The sequence below is a fragment of the Leptopilina boulardi genome, unplaced genomic scaffold (genome assembly GCF_019393585.1).
Source record: "Leptopilina boulardi isolate dan_hultmark-lab unplaced genomic scaffold, ZJU_Lbou_2.1 LbouV2_310, whole genome shotgun sequence".
NCBI classification, from domain to species: Eukaryota; Metazoa; Arthropoda; class Insecta; order Hymenoptera; family Figitidae; genus Leptopilina; species Leptopilina boulardi.
The window spans coordinates 858,335-884,969 of NW_026137875.1; the positions used below are offsets into that span (position 1 = coordinate 858,335).

Below are 26,635 nucleotides of genomic sequence, written 5' to 3' on the forward strand. Positions count from 1 at the left end.
AATACAATATTTACATACAATATATATATATATAACCTTGTAAAATCATGTAGCTAAAAGATAAAAGAAAAACCCCAACATAAAATATATATATTTAATTATTATAATATATACGTAAAAGTTAGACTATAATTTGATAATTTTACATAGGTAAATAATAGTCAGTTTTTAATTTTTCTTTTAAATTGTTTATACGATATGAATGCAAAATATTACCAAAAACGCAATTATAAAATTAAATAGCGCATTTGTAGTTGTCTTTTTTTTCTGCGATTATAAGCAAAATAAATAAAATTACAACTTAGAACGAATGGCTTCAATTTTATTATGTGCTCGTTTCTGTAAATCAGGCAATTTCATTGCCAATCCCATATTTCCCTGAATTTTAATTTTACCCTGGAAAAATGCCTTTTGAGGATTCAATTTTCCCGATATAAAATCAACAACATCAGTATCACTAATTGTAAATGTAACATCGGGCTTCACTTTACTGTTGTATTCAATTTTGCCCTTACCAACTTTTGCATTAATAACCCAATAGCCTTGTGCACCACCTGGACCATTGGTTACTTTCAATCCATAAATTCCCCTCACACCTTCAATAAAACCCTCAGTGTCCTCTTGCATTGCCACTTCGAGCGCTTGTAAAAGTGTATGTGCTTTAAATTTCGATGGATCCGACGCGGATGAGACATTATTTCTTTGTACAGATTGAGGGAAACCAAGACGATAAAGAGCAACAACAACAGCACCACCGAGGCCAATATTATGTTGAAGTGCAACTTTTGCACCGGGTACTTGTCTCTTACCCGCTTGTCCTCTCAATTGCCAACAAAGTTCAGAACATTGTGCCAAACCCGTTGCACCAAGTGGATGACCCTTTGAAATTAGACCACCGCTTGGATTCACCACATATTTACCGCCATAAGTATTATTTCCCGAATCAACAAGCTCGCCACCTTTTCCCGGTGGACAGAGTCCAAGTGCTTCATATGTAATTAATTCATTTGTCGAGAAACAATCGTGTAATTCAACAACTTGAACATCAGACGGTCTATAGGGGCTGTTTGAAAAAAGTTTGTCAGCTGCATTTTTTGTCATGTCGTAACTGGAAAAAATATTAATTTTCAATTATTTAAATAAATATATTTTTAACAAAATCTTAATTTAAATACAGAAGAAAGTATCAGAAAAAATTTTGTTTCTTGATTTTTCGGATGCAAATCATTCACAAATAAACCCTACATTTGAAAATTGTGCACAATTAATTATACAAATAAAAATCCTACATAAATATGACTTTTTCTAACTTTTTTTTTTCAAAAATACGATTTTTTTCGACTTATTTTTACCAAGATGTGATTTTTCCGACTTTTTTTTACTTTTTTTTTTACAAAAATTTTAAACAAAATACGTTTTTTTTATTATTCAATACAGATCTTCTTCAGATCTTTTTTATTTCAATTATTTAACAAATTTTTAACTAAAATTATTCTCTAAATTAATTATTTTAAATAATTTGAATGAAATTCTTTACAAATTCAATTATCATAAACTATCTTCATTTCAATTATTTTTAAAGAAGGTTATCTAAAATTATTTGATAAATTATTTTCAATTCTGTCAAATTTTACAAAATCTTTTGAAATTCAATTATTTCTAAAAATTTCAACTATAACTCTTACAAAATTCAATTATTATTATTAATAATTTCAATATTTCTTTAAAAATTCAATTATTATTATTAATAATTTCAATATTTCTTTAAAAATTCAATTATTATTATTAATAATTTAAATATTTCTTTAAAAATTCAATTATTATTTTTAATAATTTTAATACCTACCTATTTCTTTAAAAATTCGATTATTTAAAAAAGCTTCAACTTATAATTATTTTTCGAAATTTTTTTTTTGGCCATTAAAACTGAAAACTATGCTAAAAATTTTAAATTCGAATTATTTGCATAAATCAGATATTTAAAAAATTTTTAAATCGAATTTTAGAAATTTGTTTTTTAGAAATTTATCCTACTTAATTAAAATTTTGAAAATTTGTCTTAGTTCGATTTTAAAATATTCGAAATAAATTTTCTTGATAATATTCTTGTAAAATTATTCTTATTAAGGAATGAAAAAATAAATTAAATATTATACAATAACATTAGATATTTAAAAGTTAATAAATAAATTCTAAATAAATAAATATTCCATCAAAAAAAAATCCTACACATTAAAATTGCTCAAGAAACATTTTACACCTCAAAATAAAAACTGTAATAAAATTTTTAATTTAAAAATTTTGTTTAACGATTAATTTAATTTTACATAAGAAATTGAGCAAAAAAAACTTCTACGCGATTAGGATTTTTTTATGAAATATTTATTTATTTACTTTGAAATTTTATTTCACATCTCATTGAGAAGAATTTTTTAACGTAAAGGGTTTTATTAGGTAGTAATTAATTGTGTTGAGTAAAAAATTGAAATTTAATTTAATTTTATTACCTATGTGTAGGATTTTTTTTTTTTTTTTTTTTTAGAAATAATGGTGCAGAATTTTCAAATGTAGAGTTTATTTGTGAATGATTTGTACTGCCTCGATTTTTCGTTTTTGATAATTTTCAAAAATCTGGATGTCCATTAAAATTTAAGGTTTTCTTAATTAGGGTTTTATACTAAAATTAAAAAAAAATATTGAAAAACAATCATTTTATTAATTTCCTTATTTTTCTATTCAATTGTGTTTAATTATTATTTTAAATTTAATTGTTCTTGAAATTCAATTTTTTTTCATTTTAATTATTATTATTATATAAATTGAATTATTATATACCCGAATTTAGAGACCATAAATTTTTTGAATAATGAAAAATATCTTTAAACATAAAATGTATAGATATATTACAATTTTTTTTCTGCTTATTTCTTAAAAGAAGATTTAATTTTAATTTCAATTTTAAATTCAATTAAAAATAAAACTAAATTCAAATTGATTTTTTAGTTTTCAAAAAATTTAGTGTTTAAAAATAAATGTAACTTACCCGACTATTTTAATACTATTTCGCTCTTCGAATGTGGACGGTAAATCGGTAGACATTTCCATTCCTACAATTTCAACTGCTTGAGATTGAAGATTATGTTTTTTAACATATTCTTCATTGGCTAAAATTACAGCAGCAGAACCATCAGACGTTGGACAACATTGTAATTTTGTTAATGGTCCAAATACCTTTGGAGAATTCATAATTTGCTCCAAAGTATATTTATCTTGAAATTGTGAATATGGATTATTCATTGAATGTAAATGATTTTTGTAGGCAATTTTAGCAAAATGCTCCGGTTTTGTGCCATATCTTTTCATATGTTCAATACCAGCATTACCAAATAATTGAGCAGCCATTGGACTATCATTGATTCCTTTAAATTAAAATTATTTCAATAAGATAATAATTAAATTTTGAGACATCACATGAATATTCTCCAGATTAGAGATGTCAGAATTTTTTTGACGTTTAATTAAAAAATTATTGTATTTTCATTGGCTTAATAACTTTGTAATAATAGTAAAACTGCTTAAATAAATCAAACACTATGTTTTTAAATATTTTTTTTTTTTAACTAATTATAATAGTTTTGCGGTAATATAAAGATTTTTAAACAAATATTTTAAAAAGTCGTGTTTTCAAAATTTCATATTTTCAAAAGCAATAACTTTGGATAAAATGACAGTTAAATATTTGCTAATACAAAATTTAATTTAATTTAATTTAATTAAAATTTACAAAATTAAATGTGAGAAAAATATTTAATATAAATTTATAAAAAAAATTTCAAAACCTTTTTAATTTAGACAAATTTTTTATTTAAATTATGATTTAAATGTAATAATTTAATTTAATAAATATTTTATTTCTATTAACCATTGTTATTAGATATTGAAAATAAATTTTAATAATTCCTTAGTAAAAATAATTGGATAGAAATTTATCAAGAAATTTTATTTAGATAATATTTTAAAATTGAACTGAGACAAATTTTCATGATTTTCAAAAATTTTAGTGGTACATAAAAATATGAAAAATTTTTTTTTTTTATAAAAAATTTTCAAGTTTCTGACTTATGCAAATTATTTCTGAATTGAGAATTTTGTCAAAGTTTAAAGTTTAAATGTTTAAAAAAAAATTCTGTTACTTTTTAAAACTAAAATACTTTATGGGAAATTGAAGAATTTTAACTTGAAAATGTATTAAATAATTGAATTTTAGAAAAACTTGTTAAAAATTATTTGAATTGAAATAATTGATTATATTCACGTCGAAAATTATTAATTTGGGTGAGAATTTTAGATAATTTTTAAAATAATTGAGTTTTGGGAGTAATTCTTTTTTTTTAAATAATTGAATTGAAAGAGATTGTAAATTAAAATTTTTTTAAAATTGAAATGCTGAAGATTTTTTTTACAAATTAAGACAATAATTATGAATATTATTAAAAAAAAGAAAATTAAATAAAATATTAAAAAATTTGAATTAAATAGTTAAAAAAAACTATTTTAAATAATTTAATTTTAAAAGAACTTTGTTAAAATAATTTAAAATAACTTATTTGGCGAAAAATTTTAAATAGAAATTTAAAAACTAATTGAATTTTAGAATTAATCAAATTTCAAAAGATTTTGAATTAAAAATTTTGTATACTCAAATTGAAGAATTTTTTAAAAGAATTTTAGTCAATAATTGAATTTCAGATAATTTTAAATTGAAAAATATTTTAAATAATTGAATTTTCGAAGAATTTCATTAAAATTATTAAAAATAATAAATTTTTCAAAGACATTTTAGATTTAAATTTTCAAAAAATTAAATTTTGAAAGAGCTACAGTTTGTACTAAAAAAAATTCATAGATATTTTGTTTTTAATTAATTAAATTAATTAATTTTCAATTCTATTTTGTAAAATAAATGAAAAAAAAGTCGTAGTCTTCTTTATGAAAATTTTCCTAGGCATAAATTCTGTTAAATGTAAAATGTATTATTCCATATATTTAAAAATCTACTTTTTAAAAATTCAGTTAAATGGAAATTCTATTGTAGAATTTTGTTAAACAGAAATTATTCAATATGAAAATTCGGCTCATTATAAAATCCACTTTATAAAATTCTGCTAAATCAAAATTCGATAATTTTCAATTCAACATCACAAAAATTCCAACAGGTCTAATGTGTGGATTATTCCTATTAAATTAGTCAATGATAATTAAAAATAATACAAATTATTTTCATTCTATATTTAAAAAAAAAAGAAAAACAAACCTGCTATGTCAGCCATAACAGTGACATGTTTATCAAGTGGATTTGTACGATCAAAATATTTCGATGATAATGATCCGCGTTCCATTTTTTCAAAACCAAGTGCCAAAACACAATCGGCATTACCGCTTTCAACAATTTGTTTTGCCATCATTAATGCCGTCGATCCAGTTGAGCAATTATTATTAACATTGTAAATGGGACAACCGGTTAGACCAACTTCATAAAGTGCTCTTTGACCACACGTTGAATCACCGTAAACATAACCAACGCATGCAGCTTTAACATCTTTATAAGAAATACGAGCATCGTCTAATGCCTTTAATGTCGCTTCTTTTCCCATAATATTATAATCAAAATTATCTCTTCTACCGGGTTTCTCAAATTTTGTCATACCCACTCCAACAACATAGACTTTCATTTTTTGAGCCATTTTTCTTTTTTCAAAATATCTGAAACATATTTTTAATAATTTTATATATATATATACAATATACATATCGCAACGAGAGAGAGAGAGGAAAATTTTATTTCTTCAATAAATATGAGATAATGAATTTAAAAAAAAAAAAAAAACAATGATTAAACCTGTTTACCAGTGATTGACAAAATGAATTTATCTGTTAAATAATTATTTTTAAATTTTCATTGATTTCATTATTTATTACATTTTTATAAAATGATTAAAATTCACCTTGATTTTTTTCACATGGAAAACTAAAATATTTCACATTGAAAAACAGTTATTTCAATTTTTAACAAAAAAAAAAAACGTTTTTAGCGAAAATATTTATCTTCTTGAATCAATTTATCTTAGAAATGACATATTTCTATCGCAGAGATTTTTCTGTCCACTTTGATAAATTTCTCAGAGAGGTTCAAAGTTCGTAAACAACTTTCACAAATGCAACAGATTCGCAAAAAAAAAAAAAAATAATAGAAACTACAATTTTAAAATAATTTTTTTATTTTATATACTACTAATAATAATTTTAATAATAATAGTAATAATAATAATAAAGATGATGATACTAATAATAATAACAATAGTAATATTGCGGTGCGATATATTTATTTCTTTTATTTTTGTTTTTAGGTTAAAAAATAAAATAAAAAATTAAATAATAATAAAATAAAATAGTAATGAAATAAAAATAAATTATAGATGAGTAATGTTTATGACACTGAATCTTTGAATATCATAGTAAATTTCATTTGACAGTTATGCAAAAAATGAAAGGTTCGCGAGGAGCAAAGAAAAAAATAAAAATGCAAGTGAAATCGAATTTCATTTATAGAAATGAAAGGTAAATATCCTATGACTACTTACGTATATATATTTGTATATATGAAACTGTAAATGTAGTAGGTACTCCAAAACTAGGAACTAAAAATTGAGACAATTGAATATTAAATTTTTTCAAATGAATGAATATGCATCAAGAGACTTCAATTGTAAAATGTCAAGAAATATTGTGTTATCAAAGTTTACAAAACATAAAAAAAATTATACTTTGAACTCAAAGATGACATAGCTGTATTTTCGCCGAGACAACTTATTTATCTATTTTAACGGATCTGAGATTATAACAAAATGACTCCTTTCACGGAATATTCAATTTTTCAAGGCCTACCTATTATAAAATTACATTGGAATAAATAAAACAAAAAGTAATAAATTGTATTCATATTCTATTTTAATATATACGAAAAATTACAATAATTTATAAATAAAATTTTGCTTATTTTATTGAAAGGGAAATTGTAATAAGTAATTGAAATATTAATTTAAATTATAAACCCGTTTTATTAATTGAATACCGGCAATTTTAAAAATGTCAACGGGTTTGTTTTCATAACAGAGCTTTTTCTCTTTGAATGACAGTTGAAAGTTATAAGTGTGAAATCGCGAATGTATAAACTTTTTTGCTTTATTAAAATTTTTGAATTTATAAAGAAAACTACCTTTTATTCATAGAAAATATAAATTGGATTAAAATATAGAAAAATTATATTTTTTTTTTATGTAGAAAAAATTAGTTTTTATTCAGCTATTATTAGATGATATTAAAAACAAAAATTACTATTTGAAGATATATACCATATTTCAACAAAACAAAGAATTTTAATCGACGTAATTATTCCTGGCTCATCTTATTGTTTCCACATTTATAAAATAGTTCTACGTTGTGAGTATATTTTTAAATTTTCTTTATGCATTTATTTAATAAAAAGATTTTGTAAAAATTTTTAAAATATTCTAATTAAATTTTTAATAATTTGTTAAAAATAGAAAGCCGTTTTTTAAAAGGGAGAAAATATTTTTTAAAAAAATTGTCATGTGTAAAATTAAATTATAATCATTATTTAAACGTTATTCATGAATTTTGGGACATATATAGAAATGAAATACCAATCCAATCCAGGGGACATTTAAAATATGTTTTTTGAACAAATAAAAAGCACATTCTATATAATCCAACTCGTCTGCTCTGTGTGAAGCTTTTATAAAGCACACATCATGTTCTTCGTTCCAAGTTTAGACACAAAGAAATAGCTGGGTTTAAAAGGAGTTCGTTGCCTTTCTGCAATTCATTTCAAGTCGAACATTTCAAAGAAGTGTATATATTTTCGAAAAATTTATTAAATTTCATTTTTTTTTGTAGACATAGATTTTATTAAAATTATATATATATATATATTTTTTTTTTTAAATTATCATTTTTTTCTCATCATCAGTTGAAATTAAATTTAATAGTGAAAATTTAAAAAATAATTAGTGTAATTTTTGTAATTTTATTATAAAAACAAACGATATTTTTTAATTACGAACGATTACAATTTAAACTTATATTTTATACATAGGTAATATTTATAGAATGAAAAATTAATTTTTAACTATATATTTTAATGGATAACTGAAAATTTGAAATACCCTTTTTTAAAAAATTTGTAAAAATTTTTAGAAATTTTTATGATTTAAATTCTAACCTAAAAAAAAATGTATGTTACGAAGTATTATATTTTTATTTCCCTTGCATTTTAAAACATGAAAATTACATGAATTACATGAAATAAAAACAGTATTGAGATGTAATAAAATTAATAAAATACCTTTTTTTTTTTTTTGAAAAAAAAAAAATAAATTAGGATTTTGACAGATGAGAATTACTGTGCGTAATTCATTGCCTCTTCAACATCAGCAAGTGGCAGCTGATTTTTTGCATCACAGAGGACAAAATGCGTCGTCGGCTTTGCAAAGAGGCTTAAACGGTTACATGCAGAATTTGTCAAGGTCACAGGACCTACCTCGGGGAAGTGTCGCGACAACGTCAAATAATCCACCACATCCATTAACAACACGTCGTACGCGAACTGTCAAAATGGGCGCACCAAAAGAAAAACACAAAGACAAATTATTACCAAAATGTTCTGTTATTTATTCAAATTCTCAACATGGTGAAATTATAAATGAAAAAGAAATTATTTATCAACAACCAGATCATTGTGCTCAAGGATTTCCAATTTTCGAGGATATTCGAAGGCAGGGTAAACTTTGTGATGTAACGCTCAAGGTAACATAACCTTATTTTTTTTTTTAATAATATATATACAAATTTCTCTAATTTTAGTTTTATTTTTTCTTTGTTATCAATAATTTAACGTTTTTGAATTTCACAAGGTTTATAAATTTTTTTTTTTAATATTAATTTTTTGCCTACAAATTTTTTTTACAAATAATTATGATCGAGAAATGCAAAAAAGTTTTTTTTTTGATAAAAAAAAATTATAATTTTCTTTTAAATCATTGATCATTTATAAACATTATGAACTTCATCGATGTGTAATTTACTTAAAAATAAAAATTTCAATAGTAATTCTGTGTTATTTAACGGATTTTAAAATTTACAATATTGAAATCACAAATTTGTTTTAAGAGCGAAAATTATAAAAAATTGTATTTTAAAAAATGTGTTTTTTTTAATAATTTGTTGATCTTAATAAACATTGTAAGAAATATTATTTGGAGGAAAATTTATATAATTTTTTTATGAAAATAAATATTTTGTCAAAAAACGTTTATAAATGTGAACTTCATTATTGTTAATAATTTTTTTTTAATTAAATTATTAAAATAATTATATCTTATATTCAAATAATATTATTCATTCATTATTATATTATATTTATAATATAATATAATTATAGTAAATATAAAATAAATATTAAAATAAATAAATTAAATTATATAAATTATTTGAATATAAAAATTTTGAATAAGTATTTAAATTTACATTTATAATTAAAAAAAAAAATGTTAATAGGTTGACGACCAAAGTTTTAGTGCTCACAGAATTGTGTTGGCTGCAACAATTCCTTATTTTAATGCAATGTTCCTGAATAATATGTCGGAAAGCAAACAAAAAGACATAACTTTACAGGGAGTCGATTCAGTGTAAGAAATTTTTTTCTCAATTCCTAATTTTTATATATTTTACTAAAAAATCAATAAAGAATATTTTATAATTAATTTCTTTTTTTCCCCTTTCAATATAGTGCTTTAGAAGCATTGATAAATTTTGCATACAGCGGACGTATTACACTTACAAATGAAAATGTTCAAAGTATCATGATTGGAGCGTCTTTTTTTGCATTACATAAAGTTAAAGATGTGTGTGCAGAATTTTTACAAACACGTTTTCATCCCCACAATGTTTTGGGCATAAGACATTTTGCTGATACATTGAGCTGTGCAATTTTATTAGAACAAGCAAATAAATATATTCAACATTATTTTCAAGAAGTTTCCATGGCCGATGAATACTTAAATTTATCGTTCTGTGATTTAAAGGAATTAGTTTCTAGCGATGAATTACATATAACATCAGAGCAACAAGTTTTTGAAGCTGTTTTACGATGGGTAAAACATGAGGAGGAAATGAGGGGTAAACATTTACCTGAATTACTTGCACTTGTGCGATTGCCACTTTTATCGCCGGAATATTTAGCTGATCATGTTGCAAAGGAAGATCTTATAAGAAGTTCTCATCAATGCAGGTATGTTGACTTTTTTTTTTGGCGAAAAAATTGTTTATTTTCAAAAAAAAAAGAAAAATTTATGTTCATTAAACTTTTGGGAATAGTTTTAAAAATTTTCACGATTAATAAAGAAAAAATTTCTCAAGTTTTTTAAAATTATAAAAACTTTACGACAAAAAGACAAATAAATTCAAATAGATTTCTTTAAATTAAAGGAATAATTCTTTTGAATTGAACACTATTAAAGAACAGATTTTGTTTAAAATAATAGAAACTTTTTTCTGTGAGTATAAAATTCGTTTTTCATATATTTAAAAATACTTTATTATATTAAAATGTTATTAAATTATTTTTTAAAAAATCAAAAATTCCAAACGCAAATGTTGGGGCTGATTTTAAAAAAATTTGACTTATCAAAAATTGTAACTTTATTCTAAATTTTGGAAAAATATCATTTAGTGAAATTATTTAGTAGAACTTTTATTTTTTTCACAATTCAAACTGGAAATTTTCAAGAAATGAAAATTTATTTCAATAAAAATATATTATCGATTATTTGGAAAAAAAAAATATTATTTGTAAAAAAATTAGAATAATTAAAATAAGTTTTAACTTATCAAATATGAAGTAAATGAAAAGAATTTTCGAAATTTCTTGATACTTTTTTTCATTTTTACTCTAAATATGCAAGAAATATTAATATTTTAATATGTTAATATTTAATATGTGTTAATATTTAACGTAATCAGAAGTAAATTTTTGAAGTGTGTTTTTCTCTGTCCTAATAATAAATAAAAAAAATTTATGGAAATTTGTTCAATTTTTCTTTAATAATTTAAATATCTAATAAAAAAAAAATAATAACGCAACTACAAATGAAGCATCTAAAGTATTGAAATTAAGTCTATAAAAAGTGACTTTTCACAAAACAGAAAATAATCAATTTTTGAAATTTAAATGAAAAGATGTAAATAATATTTTGACGCCAAAAAGCAACATCATTTTTGTACAAATGGGAAAAAGTTCCTTTTTTTATCGAAGACTGCTAAAAAAAAAAAATTTCAAAAATCGATCACTGGTTTTGAAAAAAGTGCCATTTTAGAATTAATTTCAATTTTTTGATGCTTCCGTTGTTGTTGCATTATTTTTTACTACACATTTTTAAAATATTGAAAAAAAGTCGAATAAATTTCATAATAATATTATTATTATTAGAGAAAAATACATTTAAAAACTCTGCTTCTGATTAAAAAATACGTATTTTCTTATTTTTCACAAAGATTTCGTAAAAAAAAAATGTTCCAGTCAAAAAAAAATTTCTTTTTAATAAAAATCTCACGTAGAATTCCCCACATTAATTATATTATTTCTCTAATTTAAAGTAAATATTTAATTTTTAAATAAAATATTTTAATTTAAAATAATAAATGGACTATTTCAGGGATTTATTAGATGAGGCAAAGGACTATTATCTTTTGCCACATAGAAGATATTTGTTGGATAGTTTCAAATGTAGTCCTAGATGTTGTAATTATACAATGGGTCATATTTTTGCTGTTGGTGGATTAACGAAATTTGGCGATTCTTTAAGTACAGTAGAGGTGTATGATCCATTTACTGAAAAATGGAAAACATCAGAAGCAATGACAATGTTAAGAAGCAGAGTTGGCGTTGCTGTTCATAAAAATAAACTTTATGCATTTGGCGGTTATAATGGTTCCGATAGACTTTCCACTGTTGAGGTTTATCATCCAAATTTAAAAGCGTGGAAAATTATTGCTCCAATGCACTGTAAAAGAAGGTATGATTTTTTTATAATTCTAAAATTTATTATTCTTCTTCTGTTATTATTTCAATTGAAATTTTATTTTTTTTTAAATAATTATTTTATTTAAGTTTTAAATAATTGAAACTTATTCACTACCGATTTTCCTAATTTCAGTTTGCTAATTTTAGAATTTCTTAAATATTTCCGAAAATACACATAACTAATACAATTTTTCTAAAAATAAATTTCTAAATATATTAATTTTTTCTAATTTTCAAATGATTTTTTATATTTTATATGGACAGAAGTTTTTTCAAATTTCAATGTATAAATGATGTTTTATTTTATATATGAATAGAAATTTGTTATTGTACGACTGTTGTAACACTTAATTTTGAACTTAAAGGTACGTGGATTGTCCAAGATGAAAAAAAAAAATTCATTTTTCATTCACTGTATTCGGAAAAATTATATATTGTATTTCTATTTTTAACAGATCTCTCGTGCTCATGAACTCTATTAAAATTTATTTAATAAATTAGGAAAATTTAATTTAGGAAAATATTTTTAGAAAAAAGTAAATATTAAGAAAAATGTCCATTTGGAAAATACAATTAGGAAAAAAAAGTTGGAGAAAGTTATTTTAATTAATTACATATGTATAATTAATTAATTAGATAAAAATATTCCATATTTTTCTAGTGCTGTAGGTACAGCTGCTCTTAATGATTTCCTCTATGTTTGTGGAGGATACGATGGAGTTGCCTCTTTAGATACTGTTGAGAGATATTGCCCTGAAACTGATGTATGGAAAATGGTCAGTTCCATGAATAAGCATCGCTCTGCTGGCGGAGTTGTTGCATTTCAGGGTTACGTTTATGCTTTAGGTGGTCATGATGGATTATCAATATTTGATTCGGTAAATAATTGTTTCAATTTTTTAAAATTCCTAAAATATTGATACAAAAAGAATATTATGGAAAACCCCCCCCCCCTATTTCTTTATCTTTCATACAAAAAAAAAAAATACATTTTATTATTAATTCTTAAATCGAAATCTTAATTTTTAAATTAAAACATTATTTTAAAATTAGGTTGAACGATATGACGCTCAAACAGACACATGGACAGTGGTTAAACCAATGTTGACAAGAAGATGTCGTCTAGGAGTTGCTGCTCTTAAACGAAAACTCTACGTTTGCGGTGGTTACGATGGATCAACTTTCTTACAGTCCGTTGAAGCTTACGATCCAGTAACTAACAAGTAAGAAAGAATTAAATTTTATAAAAAGTTAAGTGATTTAAATCGACAAATTGAAATTATTAATTTCGATTATTTGCAAAGTAGCTTTGATTGCTTTTGAATTTCTTCTTTAATTTATAAAAATGGAAATTCATTTCAATTCAAGCAGGCTAAACATCGTCAGAGTTAAAAATTAATTTTTTTTTCTCTGAAATGTTGTTTTTCAAAGCTTTTTATATAGAGGATACGTATTTTTTTGGTGGCTGAAAAAAAATTTTTTTTTTTACAAAGTTATAACGAATTTAATTTTTTAAATTCGGAATCCTAAAAATTGAAAAACAAAATTTTTTAAGTGTTATTAACTTTTGAAAAAATTGAATGAATGGAAAATGAACCCTCTTTTTTGATCCAATTTTTAAAATAAATTTTCTTCATATTAATAAATATTAATTAATAATTAATTCATTAATTTTTTCTAAAATTCTTGGAAAAAAATCCAAAAACCATTTTTAAATATAAAAAGTTAAAATTTCCAAAAAACAAAAATATTCTGTTGAATTTTGCTCAACTTGTTCTCTTTTGTGCAGAAATTCATTTTTTTTTTTAAACTCAAAATTCTGGATAAAAAAGTCTGAAATTAAAAATTTTCAAAAAATAATATATTTTGCCCTCTTTTTTTTTTGCTCAATTGTGTCATAGAAAATTTAGAAAAATACTTTTTAAACAAAAATTTCTGAAAAAATATTATTTTGTCCTAAAAACGTCAATTAATTTTAAATGACAATGAAACTAGATATCGAAAAATATTTAATTTAGAAAAAAGTTTATTGGGGACTTTTTCTGCTAATCAAACACAACTTTAGTTTTTTATTGGGGAATTTTTTTATTGCAATAAGTATTGTATTTTTTTCATAGAATGAAATTTTTCTATAAAAAAAATTTAAAAAAATCGAAATTCTGAAAATATTTTACAAAATATATTTTCTAGTTATGTTAAAGAAGTAAATTTATTTTTAAAAATCTGCAGTTTTGGAAAAATTTTTGAGTTTTTTAAAAAATAAATTTTTGCATAAAATAGCACAATTTAGTAAAAAGTTTGTTTTTTTTTGAAAATTTTATTTTTAGACGTTTTAAAAATGTTTTTTAATTTTTTTGTCCAGAAGTTTGAGTTTTTCAAAAAAATTAATTTGTGCACAAATTAAAAAAGAACACAATTCAATTTATTTTTTTTTTTTGAAATTTTAACGTTTTATATGTAAAAATGTTTTTTTCCCAGAATTTTGAGTTTTTTTTTGAAAAATATTCTTTACTACGAAGACAATTTACCAAAAAAAAAAAAAAAATTGAAATAAAAAAAAGGGGGTTTTTGAGTAATCTGAATTCAATGATTTTTTTAGTAAAATAGCCTCTATTTTTTTATTATTAATTTTTTTTTTTGTTATTAATTTTTCTACTGGATTTTTAAAGAGGAGTGAATGCTCTTTCTGATTCAAAAAGAAAGAAAATAAAATATTCCAATTAGTCAAAAAGTTATAAAACTTAAAAGATATTTTTTTCTTAATTTTATTAATAATAATATCATTGTTAAGAATTTAACAATTTAATGAAAAAAAAGTCCTTTTAAAATAAATCTTAAATTTTTTGACAGTAGAAATTCATGAAAAATTGGTTAAATTAAAAAATTCTTCCATAGATGGGAATTTGTCGCACCAATGACAGTAAGACGCAGTCGTGCTGCACTTGTGGCAAATATGGGTAAATTATGGGCAATCGGTGGTTATGATGGTGATTCAAATCTTTCGACAGTTGAAGTTTATGATCCTGATACAAATACATGGTCATTCGCAACTCCAATGTGCGCTCATGAAGGCGGTGTTGGTGTTGGAGTAATATCGATCTGTTAATTATATTTATAATAAGCATTTTTCATAATAGATCAAATTAATTTGAAATATTTAAAAATTTTATCTAGTAAAAAAAAAACTATTTTTAATATTAATATAATTGTCAAATTCTTGCCATTTTGCATGGCGATTAATTTTATTTAATTTGATAAAGTTTTTGATAATACTTTATTTCCTTCCCCTTTTAGATATATACATATATATAAATGTTAATCGACGGCAAATGAGAGATATTTTTACATTTTACTGTGATTGAATTTGTAGGGTTTTTATTTTTTTTTTTTGCATTGATCTCGAAATTTTTTATATTCGCCATTTAGAACTATAAATGTATTTATGTAATAACGATTTTAATTATTAATTCGACTGTGAATGCATTGCAATTGGATCAATGTTTATATTTATATAATATTAATGTTTATAATTCTACGTCTTCGAAAGAGAATATATTATATACTAAGTAACTTAATTGTAAATTGTGTATAAATTTTGAAGACGAAAATTATGTTTATTCTGCAGAAGATTTGATCTTCTTGTTTTTCCAGCAGAGCATTTATAAAATTATTAAGTTCCGGAAATTTGTAAAGCGATAGTATTGTGTAGTGATAAGAGCGATCAAATAATTCTTTAAAATTATTTAAAAAAAATTTTTTTTTTACCATTTTGATATTACATTTTTATGTTATATTATTTTAATTAAAAATAGTTCCCCTTTTTTGTAAACCATAAAACACATATAGGAGACATTTTTTATTTTTTTTACTATTTGAAAACATAACTAAATTATATTACAATATGTGACATCAAATTTTTATTGATTTTTGGATTATTTTTTTATTTGATGTCCGATATTTTCTTGTAAAATCAAGCGTTGTAAATAAACAATTGTTTTTACTTAAAAAGTTGATTATTTCTCCGAAACATTATATTTTTTTCGTCATTTTTTTTGTTTTTGAAAATAAAGATATCAAAAAATATAAATTGGAATTTTTGTATAAAAATTTATTTTAAAAAACTATAGATAAAAAAATTATTTTATTATGTGATGTGTAAATTTTTTATTTGGACACAAAAATTATTTTAGCAATTTATTTAATAAAATTACTATTGGTTTATTATTATATAAAATTTTTTTTTTAATGACCTAGAAATATTAACAAGATTTTGAAAATTTCAATTACACTGTTTTTTTTAAATATCTTTAGTAGATTAATTTTTGTAATAAAGAATATGTAAAAAATAAAAATCATTATTATTAAGAGTCTGCTCCGAAAATGGGTAATTTTTAAGATCAAAATAAAAATTCATTTTTCATATTTTTAAAAGAAAATAATAATTTAAAGCAAATTTTTTTTTTATAAATATTTTATTAATTTATTTATTAACATTTTGAAATATTAAAAATTGTATTCGAATGATTTAAATAATGATTACAAATTTTTTACTGAGAAATATAAATTTTTAGGTTATGTTACCCAAATAGTTTCCTATTGACAAGAAATTATAATTTTTGTTTTGTACTATTAATGCTTTAAACTATCAAAATAAATTGAGTTTGCATTTGCATTGAAATACTTTTTTTTTTATCGAAAATTAACAAATTTTACATTTTCAAATTTACCACTCACAAAGACCTCCATTTTGTCTGACGTCATATCAATCGATAAAGTCCGCCATTTTAATCTCAGTGTTTACTTCATGAAGTGATTTCAAGAAATCTCTTTTCTATATTTGATTTCAAATATTTCACGATATGATGCAAATTCTGAAATTTAATTAAATAAAGTGTTCAAATTTCAATAAGCCATTCACTAGAGGTAAGAAAATTTATTTAATTTTGATAAAAGTAATTAAAATTGCTCTTTTAAATTTAAAAAATAAAATCCTAACCTTAATTTACATTTTTTTTTTAAATTTATTGTTCTTGTATATATTATATTTAATATCAGGCTTTATTTACAGCATCAACTACAAAATCGTAGTTTGATAAGGTGCTTTCGTTAGGAAATAATAATAATAATAAAAAAAAAAAAGTTGCAAATATGAGCAACATATCGATACCCTACACGTGTATTACATGTCGAGTTGCTTTTAGAGATTTAGAAGTTCAAAGGCAACATTATAAATCCGATTGGCATCGTTATAATTTAAAGAGAAAAGTAGTTGAATTACCACCAGTGGGTGTTGAAGATTTTCAAAAACGTGTTATTGCACAACGCGGAAAAGATGATCAACTTCAACAAAGTCAAGAAATGAATTGCAAAGCATGTAGAAAAAATTTTAGTACACAAAATCAATATAACAATCATTTATTGTCAAAAAAACATAAAGATAAATCAGCAAAAGTTTCAAATGCTAATTCGAATGAGGAACTTAATGATCAATCATCGTCTAGTGGTATTAAAAATAATGATAATAATGATGCTGATGATAAAGATGAAAAAATGGAGAATATTTCTGCAAAAAAGAGTAGAATCGAAGAGAATATGGATACAGATTCTGATTGTGAATCAGTTGATTCCGATGAATGGATGAACGATACGGAAAATCCAGTGGAAAATAATGATTGTCTATTTTGCAGTCATCATAGTCGATCGTGGGTACGAAATTTAAAACACATGACGGAAGCACATAGTTTTTTTATACCTGATCCAGAATATTGTGTAGATATGAGAGGATTATTAGTTTATTTGGGCGAAAAAGTCTTTGGTGGATTCATGTGTCTTTGGTGTAATGATAAAGGTATTTTTTTTTCTTCCATTTTTTAAATATTACGTTTATTGAAAAAAAAATTTTTTTTTCACTCAATTACTAATTTTTTGCCTATAAATTTTGTTTTCAAAAAATTGTTGATCGAAAAACGTTGCAAAAATGTTTTTTAGATAAAAAAAAAAAAATAATGATAATTTGGGTAGAAAAATGTTTTTTCTTCTAAATCGTTGATCATAAACGTTGCTAACGTAAAATTTCAATCACAATGATCTGATTTTTTTTAACCCTTTGAGGACTACGTTTTTTTTTTAAAAAATTGCAATTTATTTTTAAAAAAAGTTTCCTGGGAAATTGATTAGTTTTATTGTCTGAAAATGAGAATTTGAAATTAGAAATTTATTAAAGTTAATAAAAAAAGTTGTTTCTATATTAAGTTTTAAAAATCAAGAAACTTAAGTTGAAACAGGAGCATTATGTTTGAGAATAGAAGCATAAATTTCAAAATTGTTTTGTAGTTTTAAGATCTGTATTAAAAAATATTAATTAACAATGAAATATTTGTAATTTTCAAAAACAATTTAGGTTTTAGGTATTTAAGTTTAAAATATTTTATTTAAAAAAAAATTTTATTCTAAGGGATGCAATAATTAATTTTTAGAGAATATTTAATTAAACATTTTTTTAATTAACTTAATTTTCAAAGAATTTTATAAAACTTATTGAAAATAAATAAATTGGCGCTTAATTATAATTAACATTTTTTAAAATAATTACATTTTAGAAGATTAATTGTTAATTTTTTTTTACAGGAATAAAATTTTAGACGATTTTTACTTAAAAATTTTAATATTTGAATTTATGAAAATTTTTATACAAATTTCATGCCTCGGATTTTTCGATTTTTTCTGACTTTTTTTTTCAAAAATACTACATTTTTTGACTTATTTTAATAAGATGCGACTTTTTCGACTTTTTCTACATTTTTTACAAAATATTTAATAAAATGCGTCTTTTTTAGTATACAATTCAGATCTTCTTTATTTAAATTATTTAACAAATTTTTAACTAAAATTCATCACTAAATTAATTATTTTTAATAATTTTAATGAAATTATTCACAAATTCAATTATATTTTTAAATTAAAAAAAAAATCAGCAACGGAAATTATCAAAAATTTCAATTCAAAATCACTTAAAAAATTTCCAAATTCTATTTTTGTCTGCAATTTCTAATAAATTTTTCAGTAACAGAAATCATCAAAAAATTGTAATTCAAAATCTCTTGAAATTGAATTATTTTCAAAAAATTGAATTATAAATCTTTGAAAATTCAATTATTTTAAAAAAATATCTAAAATTATTTGCTACATTATTTTCAATTCTTTAAAATTTAATTATTTTCTGAAATTTAACTAAATCTTTTGAAATTCAATTATTTCGAAAAATTTCAACTTTAACTCTTCCAAAATTCAATTATGTTTAATAATTTTAATATTTCTTTAAAATAGTCAAGAAGAAGAATTTAATATCTAACAACATTAGTTATTTAAAGTAAAATATTTATTAACTATTTAAATTTTGTTAAAATAAAAAAATCGACTTTTTTTTAAAATGTAAATTTACTAAAACGACTTTTTTTTGTGTCTTAAAGTCGACCCGAGGCTTGAAATTTCTAAAAAAAAATCGATTTAGATTTATAATTAATTAAATAAATAAATAGGCAAATAATAAATATATAAAAAATAATAGATAAAATAAAAAAAAAGATAATGAAGATAAAATATTTTATACGACTTAAAAATCAGTTTTAAAATTTTTCTGAACTTGAAATTTCAATAATTACAGATTTTTATACCAAGACTGAATACTTGAAATATGTAGACAGTATGAATCTCTTTGTTTTTTAAGATTCATTTTTTTTTCTTTTTTTGTAGGAAGAGCATTCCGCAGTGCAGATGCAGCGAGAACGCACATGATTGACAAAGGTCATTGTAAAATGTTACACGAAGGTGAAGCATTAGCTGAATACGCAGATTTTTACGATTATTCAACAAGTTATCCAGATGCGGAAGCCAATGATCCAGATGCAGAAGTTGAAATTCCCGAATTAGAGGATAATGATTATCAATTAATTTTACCATCTGGAAGTGTTATTGGTCATCGATCATTGATGATTTATTATAAGCAAAATATCGATCCAAATCGACCACTCGCAATATCAAAGAGTAAAAAATTAAGTAAAATTTTATCAATGTACCGTGGTCTTGGTTGGGTTGAAACACAAAAGGAGGCAGCTGCCAAGAAAGCGAGGGACATCAAATATATGCAGAGGGTCCAAGCAAAATATTCCGTAAAACTACAATTGAAAACAAACAAATTTCAACGTTACTTTAGACAACAAGTTAATTTCTAAATCATCAACAAATATTACAATTTTAGTGTAAATATATTATTAATTTTATTACTTTTGTAGTTTTTAGTTTTCATTTTTAAAACTGAAATATATATATTTCTCAAGTTAATTTATGTCGATATATATATTTTTTTATTTGTTTTTAAAAAATGTTTCGTCTTTTTTTTCTATTATTATGAGTTTGAAATTTCATTAATCTGCATCCTCTTAAAATATTTCAACTACTTTTACAATTTTGACTATACTTTTTATCGACAATTTTTTAAAATGTTTTTAAAATTATTCTTTAGAATCGTATGGATTTTGAAAATTTTTTATTTTTTTGAAAAATACAAATTCTAAAATGATCCAAAAATTATGATTTTCTTTTAAAATGTTTTTAGAACCCAACATCCAAATGATGGAATAAAGAAAATATCGCGCGATTAAAATTTAAATCGGTCAAAATAAAGGAGATGCCCCCTCTTAAATAAAATTTTAATCAAATTTAAACGATCGAAACTTAAAATTAACTAAATTTTAACCTTTATAAAGATTAATCGATTTAAGTTTCAAATTATCCGAATTTTCATTTATCCAAATTTTATAATCGATTTAATTTTCACATTATACGAATTTCAATTGACTTACGTTTAAAATTATTAGAATTCAATTTTGGACAAATTTAAATTGATTTTTAATTTTTGAATTATTCCAATTTCAGTTTACTCAAATTTGGATTGATTTAATGTTCAATTTATCTAAAATTTAATTTACCAAAATTTTGAACTATTAAAGATTCAATAATTGATTAAAATTCACAATTAATTCAAATTTGAATATAGATAAAAATTAATTATTTCGCACGTTAATTGGTTTTAATTATCAGTTTTCTCACTTAATTTCAGTAAATAATTCACCTTTTTTTTTGTCTATTTTAAAGGGGGAAAAAATACTGTGATTCTTGTTCCAGTGAAAACTAAAATATTGTATAGAAATACGCGTTTTTCTAACTTCAAATTGTGAGATTTCTATTAAAATTAAATTAAATAAAAAATTTTTTCTTAGGGACAATTTTTTAATGTCATGATTATTCCATAAAAATCAATAATTAGAATTTTCACTATAAAGAATTTTATTAAAAATAATTATTTTTTAGACGAATTTTTCAATTTTTAAATTAAAATTTTGTCAGATTTTCTTTTTACACAAAATTTACAAAATTTTTAGTTACTGAATTTTTTATTTTACAGTCATTCTCCTTTACACGAATTTTTATTTACAATAACTTTAATTTAGCAAAATTTTCATTCAATCAAATTTTTTATGTGAATTATTTGAATTTTTAAATGACAAAAATTCCAATTCATCGATTTTTAAATTGTCCAAATTTTTATTTATCAGAAATTTTTTAATACGCCGAATTTTCATTTGGCCCCCGAAAAACAATCGACATTAAGATATTGGCGCAATTTTTAAAATTGACCAATCACGATTTTCTTTAAAATTTCAAAATTGGTCAATTTTAATAATTGCGCCGAATTCTTTCTGTTGTTGATAAGTTTATTGTTTGGACATTTGTAATTTCGAACGACTAATAAAAATTCGATGAATTGAAATTTTTGTCATTAAAAAATTCGGCTAAATAAAAAGTCCTGTAGAGAAAAATGACTGTAAAATAAAAATTTTGTCAAACAAAAATGCGGTAACTAAAAATTTTGTTATGTAATAATTTGTTTAAAAAAGAGAAATTCTGTTCAAATTTTCATTCGAAATTAAAAAATTGGTCCAAAAAAATAGTATTATTTTTAATAAAATATACTTGAAAATAAAAAATTGTAATTAATTATTTTTATGTGGAAATTCATGCGCTACGAAATAATTATTATATATGACAAAGGGGATAAATATAATTGTAGAATTTTATTGTGTGCAATTTTATTTTTATATAACATATTTTTAAAGTCTCGATTAACGTTCAACTGTATAGAATGTTCGTGTGCAGACTTTATTTGCCTATTAAATCATACCATTTGAATATTATTATTATTTTTTTTCACCATTATACACTATATTAATGTGATACTAATCATAATTATATTAATATTATTTTAATATATTATTAAATAATAATAAATTTCATATAATGTTAATATTAACTTTCATATACTATATATATATTGAATTTTAAATCGAGAGTAAATTTTTTAATTTACTTCAAAGAAGAGTCGCATTTTAAATATATTATATAATAAACTTTTGAATTTTCTTTTTTTTTTTGACGACATCCTTAGAAAATAAGGGTGCATTATCTATTATTTGTCTATAATGCAAGACACCAACAAAAATATTTATTATATATTTATACTTTTAAATATTTCGTATAACATTTTTTTTTTTTTTTTTTACTTGTATACAAGTGGACCCGTCATGTGGAAATCGTTTGTACAACTGTGCGCTGAATTATACATCTACAAGAATATCGCAACATGGAAAGTATGGCACAAATTTTGCTACTCGTTGACACAACAAGAACCATTGGCTACTGTTTTTTTTTTTTTTTTTTTTTTTTTTTTTTTTTTTTGGTCGCTGAGAGCTGGAAAATTTAAATGTACTCGACGATATTTCGTCTCCCAGGTACCGTTTCCATCGAACGATGTTCGACGATGCGCACGCTTTCGTTTGGTTTTTTTTTTTGGACATTTAACTAATCTACTTATTTTATCTTTTCAGGACGGGCGACTTTTTCTTTTAAGTGACATAAATTTATTTTTTGACTTTTGTAAGCTCTGTTTTCTAAATTATTCCCGTGAAAAGTTTTTTTAAAAAAAAATCTATTTAATTAATGATTAAATTTAATTATAATATTTGATTATTTGTACAATATAATAATATTATAATATTGGATTATATTATAACAATTTTAATTGTATTGAAAGATTTTTTTTTTGGTCCAATTGTATAATTTAATTAATTTTATTGATTGAGCTCTGGACGTTACGCTTTTTTACTTGAATCGTTTCTTAAAAAAAAAAAATTACTTATAGTAAAATGAAAATTAACTTTCTATCGAACGCCCGCTCCGAAAAGGCAGTTTGAATTTAATCTGACCCTGAAACCTCAAGGTATATACAATATTGGCAACCAGTGCTTTTTTTTTGTATTTAAATACTTTTTTTTCTCTTCTTCATGAACACGAGGACAATGGGCAGTCAAATTTCGGATAATTTATACGGAATTAAATATAGACGTCTACGTAACTTACATTAGGCTTAATTTCTATAATACGACGCAAAAAAAATTGAAGTTAAAAATCTTGAAAAAATTGTCACATATAATATAAGATTATTATTTTTTTTTTTTGACATATCGAGTCAAATTTGTCATTTAATTGGAAAAAAAAAATTATTGCAAAAAAAAAAATTCGTTTAAAGTACACGTGAAAACAGTTCGTTTTTTTTTCGAGAGAGCTTTTCGAGAGAAAAAATAAAATAGTTAATTCTACTTTCGTTCTTTTTTTCGGGGGAAATAATTGCAAATATATACTTTCTGCGTTTGTGTTTAAAACGAAAATTTCCTTATTCACTCTAAAATCTTGACCATAAGTTTGAGTGCTTGATGTGGTGGCTCTGGTCGGATATTTTCATCAATTTCCAAATATAAAATTTCAGCCTCCGTCTTGAATCCATATTTGAGAAAGACTTTTTGTGAATATAATCCAGTTGCATCTGTCTTGAAGATCTGAAAGCATGACGAGACTCTTCTTTTGAATAATCAGATCTTTGATGAAATTATTATTTATAAACAACATCTTCGCATAATGAAAATCATCCCATGCATATTTTATTTGAAGAGCATGCTGAAACAAAGAGAAAAAAATATGTACACAACATTTAATATAAAGGATAATTTTTTTTTTTCAGCAGCAATTTACAAAGAAAAAAAAGGGCCAATAAAAATGATAATTTTTAATAATTGGTCTTTAAAAACACAATACATTCCAACAATAATAATAATAATAATAATAATTTAAATTGGCAAATATTACATTGAGCGATAAAAAAAAAATTTTCTTTTTGTAAAATTTGTAAATACCTTGAAGCCGGCATTTTTGGCAGTTTCCAAACTCTCTTTCACGAGAACATTGGCTAATCCTCTACCGCGATAACGATCGTCTACACTTAGAATACGACATTCAAAAAGATCGTCCACATTATATTTGCTAAAGAGATCAATTTTTTCGTTGACTTTATATAAGAGACCAAAGATTGTTTGAAATTTTTTATCATTCATTTCAGCGAGTCGTCTTTCGGCTTCTTCACGTTCACCTCTTTGGACAATGCCATTCAAAACAGTGCCAGCTATCTGTTTTTTTTTTTTTTTTTGTTTTTTTATTAAATAAATTCAATTGCAATAGAAAAAAATTCAAATTAGCCACAAATAAACGAAAATAATTATTTATGTTGAAAATCGAAAAAATTATTTTCAATTATTATTCAATGGGAAAATCAATTCTGAGCGAGAAGAAAATTTCAACAAAAAAAAAAAATCATAATTTTTAGAGATTTAAATTATTGAAAAAAAAGCGAGAGAAAAGGATTTAAATTATCGTAAAAATTTGGAGAAAAAAATCATAATTCTGTGTTAGAGAAAAAAAACAAATGCATACCGTTCCTTTATTGTCAATCAACATCCTTGAATATCCTTGTTTCAATGTCTGTAGACAGTGCTGCTCAAGTTCATAATGACTGTCTCCAGGTTGACAAAGACCAACAGCTTTATTAAGTGGTTCGTCGGCAAAAAAGTTGTACCTCAAATGATTGATAACATCAGGAAAGCGATTTTCTTGAATAACAACAATTGTCAAATTTTCGTTCGACATATTTTTTCTTTTTTTTTTTTTTTTTTTCTTCTTTTTTTTCTTGAAGAGTAAGAAAAAATTTGATTGAATTTTATTTTCTTTCTATTTTTGTTTCTCTTTTTCACAATGAAGAAAAAGATGCTTTTGTCAGTGATCTACGCGCACGACTCTTTGCAAAAACCGTTCCCATGCGATGCTCTCCATCATCGTATGGGTATTGATTGACCCAGTTCAAGGAATCTGTCATTTATTCTTCCTATATACCTATCATTTAATGCACAACCCTCTTTGAGTCTATATACTAGATAATGAACTTAACTTTAAAATTTTTTTTTTTTTCACCTTCAATTAATTTTTTTTTTTTTTTTTGTCTTTTGAAAAAAAACAAATTCTTTTTTAAATAGAGGAAATTTTATATTTTGACAAAAAAAAAAAATTTATCAAACTTCAGGGAGAGTTCAAAAATTCAGATGGATTTTTTTTATCTTTAAAAAAAAGTGATTATTACCATTTCAAAAAATGTGATTTAAGGTAATTTTTTTCTTGTATTTGTGTTTTTTATATCTATTTATGATTTTTTAAGGTATTTTTTTTTTAGTTTTCTTTTACTTTAATAATAAAACCATAAGAGTTTTTAATGTATATATAATATCAAAAATTCAATTTCTTTTTTTTCTTTTATTTATTTTATTTTTAATAAGAAATTCAAATTATATAAAATTATGAAATGTACAATTTTTATTGTAATACTTTTAAAAGAATAGAATAATAAATTATTTCAAAAATGAATAATAAAATTATAATTTATTTACATAAACGTCATGATAGTCACCAAACCCTTGAAAATTGAAAAATTTTTTGAATATTTTGTTTTTTTTTTAAATTTGAAAAATCTGTTAATGAATTTTTCTTTAACAAAATCGAATTCTCAAAAATTGTACACATTTTTTTGTAAAATATAAATAGAATTATATATTGATAAATCTTTATTTAAAAAAAATTTTTTTTGCAAAAAATTTTCAATTTTTCAGTCAGAATTTTCAAAAAGCAAAATTGGTGCTAAATAATTTTTATATCCAATAAAATTTTTCTAAAAATTTAACACAATTTACTTTTTTTTTTTTTGATAATTTGTCATTTTTTAAAATCAGTACCAATATTTCTTTTATTTATAAAAAGACAAGAAACAAAAAAATAAAATAAAAAATTTGTTTGTCAAAAATTTTTCTCAAAAGTCGAATTTTAAGGATATAAAACATTGTTACAATAATATTCTCCTCATTTTGAATAAATTATAAAACAATTTTATTTTGAATATATATAAATAAAAAAATTATAAAAAATTTATCATTTTGTTTGCAATTTAATTAATTTTATTGAATTAATTTCCATATTATTAATATT

The 26,635-nt window shown here is 22.4% G+C and overlaps 4 protein-coding genes across 9 annotated transcripts; 2 read left to right on the plus strand and 2 right to left on the minus strand.

Annotated features, from left to right (window-relative positions):
* Window positions 1–254: 254 nt before the first annotated feature.
* On the minus strand, window positions 255–8,758 carry LOC127283747 (sterol carrier protein 2). Of its 3 annotated transcripts, XM_051308816.1 has the most exons (5): window positions 8,621–8,757; window positions 6,642–6,698; window positions 5,315–5,763; window positions 3,044–3,419; window positions 255–1,108 (listed from the first exon to the last, which is right to left on the minus strand). In XM_051308816.1, exons 3-5 carry the CDS (start codon window positions 5,742–5,744, stop codon window positions 295–297), a joined length of 1,620 nt encoding a protein of 539 aa, XP_051164773.1. In that variant the 5' UTR covers window positions 5,745–5,763; window positions 6,642–6,698; window positions 8,621–8,757; the 3' UTR covers window positions 255–294. The 3 variants fall into 3 exon arrangements, with proteins under 3 accessions (XP_051164773.1, XP_051164774.1, XP_051164772.1); XM_051308817.1 differs by lacking the exon at window positions 6,642–6,698 and having other exon boundaries at window positions 8,621–8,758; XM_051308815.1 differs by lacking the exon at window positions 8,621–8,757 and having other exon boundaries at window positions 6,642–6,818.
* LOC127283746 (kelch-like protein 18) lies at window positions 7,367–16,168 on the plus strand. Of its 3 annotated transcripts, none has more exons than XM_051308811.1 (8): window positions 7,367–7,500; window positions 8,462–8,886; window positions 9,637–9,767; window positions 9,869–10,369; window positions 11,793–12,152; window positions 12,822–13,038; window positions 13,214–13,383; window positions 15,056–16,168. In XM_051308811.1, exons 2-8 carry the CDS (start codon window positions 8,473–8,475, stop codon window positions 15,264–15,266), a joined length of 2,004 nt encoding a protein of 667 aa, XP_051164768.1. In that variant the 5' UTR covers window positions 7,367–7,500; window positions 8,462–8,472; the 3' UTR covers window positions 15,267–16,168. The 3 variants fall into 3 exon arrangements, with proteins under 3 accessions (XP_051164768.1, XP_051164770.1, XP_051164769.1); XM_051308813.1 differs by lacking the exon at window positions 7,367–7,500 and adding an exon at window positions 7,913–7,932; XM_051308812.1 differs by lacking the exon at window positions 7,367–7,500 and adding an exon at window positions 8,025–8,176.
* A 747-nt stretch (window positions 16,169–16,915) lies between these two features.
* LOC127283750 (cytoplasmic 60S subunit biogenesis factor ZNF622) lies at window positions 16,916–20,500 on the plus strand. Its single transcript, XM_051308820.1, has 3 exons — window positions 16,916–17,083; window positions 17,229–18,008; window positions 19,913–20,500. Exons 2-3 carry the CDS (start codon window positions 17,309–17,311, stop codon window positions 20,389–20,391), a joined length of 1,179 nt encoding a protein of 392 aa, XP_051164777.1. The 5' UTR covers window positions 16,916–17,083; window positions 17,229–17,308; the 3' UTR covers window positions 20,392–20,500.
* Window positions 20,501–23,357: 2,857 nt separating this feature from the next.
* On the minus strand, window positions 23,358–25,452 carry LOC127283751 (arylalkylamine N-acetyltransferase 1-like). 2 transcript variants are annotated; one of them, XM_051308821.1, is made up of 3 exons: window positions 25,040–25,452; window positions 24,466–24,735; window positions 23,358–24,229 (listed from the first exon to the last, which is right to left on the minus strand). In XM_051308821.1, exons 1-3 carry the CDS (start codon window positions 25,250–25,252, stop codon window positions 24,038–24,040), a joined length of 675 nt encoding a protein of 224 aa, XP_051164778.1. In that variant the 5' UTR covers window positions 25,253–25,452; the 3' UTR covers window positions 23,358–24,037. The 2 variants fall into 2 exon arrangements, with proteins under 2 accessions (XP_051164778.1, XP_051164779.1); XM_051308822.1 differs by having other exon boundaries at window positions 23,358–24,111; window positions 25,040–25,450.
* Window positions 25,453–26,635: the final 1,183 nt, after the last annotated feature.

Bases quoted from the DNA above. Each gene is read 5' to 3' on its own strand.
- LOC127283747 (XM_051308817.1), bottom strand. From the start codon at position 5,744: ATGGCTCAAAAAATGAAAGTCTATGTTGTTGGAGTGGGTATGACAAAA. The intron at 3,420-5,314 runs GTTTGTTTTTCT...TTTAATTTAAAG, and splicing joins TGTTATGGCTGACATAGCAG to GAATCAATGATAGTCCAATG. The intron at 1,109-3,043 runs GTAAGTTACATT...TATTTTTTCCAG, and splicing joins AATAGTATTAAAATAGTCGG to TTACGACATGACAAAAAATG.
- LOC127283746 (XM_051308811.1), top strand. From the start codon at position 8,473: ATGAGAATTACTGTGCGTAATTCATTGCCTCTTCAACATCAGCAAGTG. The intron at 10,370-11,792 runs GTATGTTGACTT...GGACTATTTCAG, and splicing joins AGAAGTTCTCATCAATGCAG to GGATTTATTAGATGAGGCAA. The intron at 13,039-13,213 runs GTAAATAATTGT...TTTTAAAATTAG, and splicing joins GATTATCAATATTTGATTCG to GTTGAACGATATGACGCTCA.
- LOC127283750 (XM_051308820.1), top strand. From the start codon at position 17,309: ATGAGCAACATATCGATACCCTACACGTGTATTACATGTCGAGTTGCT. The intron at 18,009-19,912 runs GTATTTTTTTTT...CTTTTTTTGTAG, and splicing joins TCTTTGGTGTAATGATAAAG to GAAGAGCATTCCGCAGTGCA.
- LOC127283751 (XM_051308821.1), bottom strand. From the start codon at position 25,252: ATGTCGAACGAAAATTTGACAATTGTTGTTATTCAAGAAAATCGCTTT. The intron at 24,736-25,039 runs GTATGCATTTGT...AAAAAAAAACAG, and splicing joins TGATTGACAATAAAGGAACG to ATAGCTGGCACTGTTTTGAA. The intron at 24,230-24,465 runs GTATTTACAAAT...TCTTTGTTTCAG, and splicing joins CCAAAAATGCCGGCTTCAAG to CATGCTCTTCAAATAAAATA.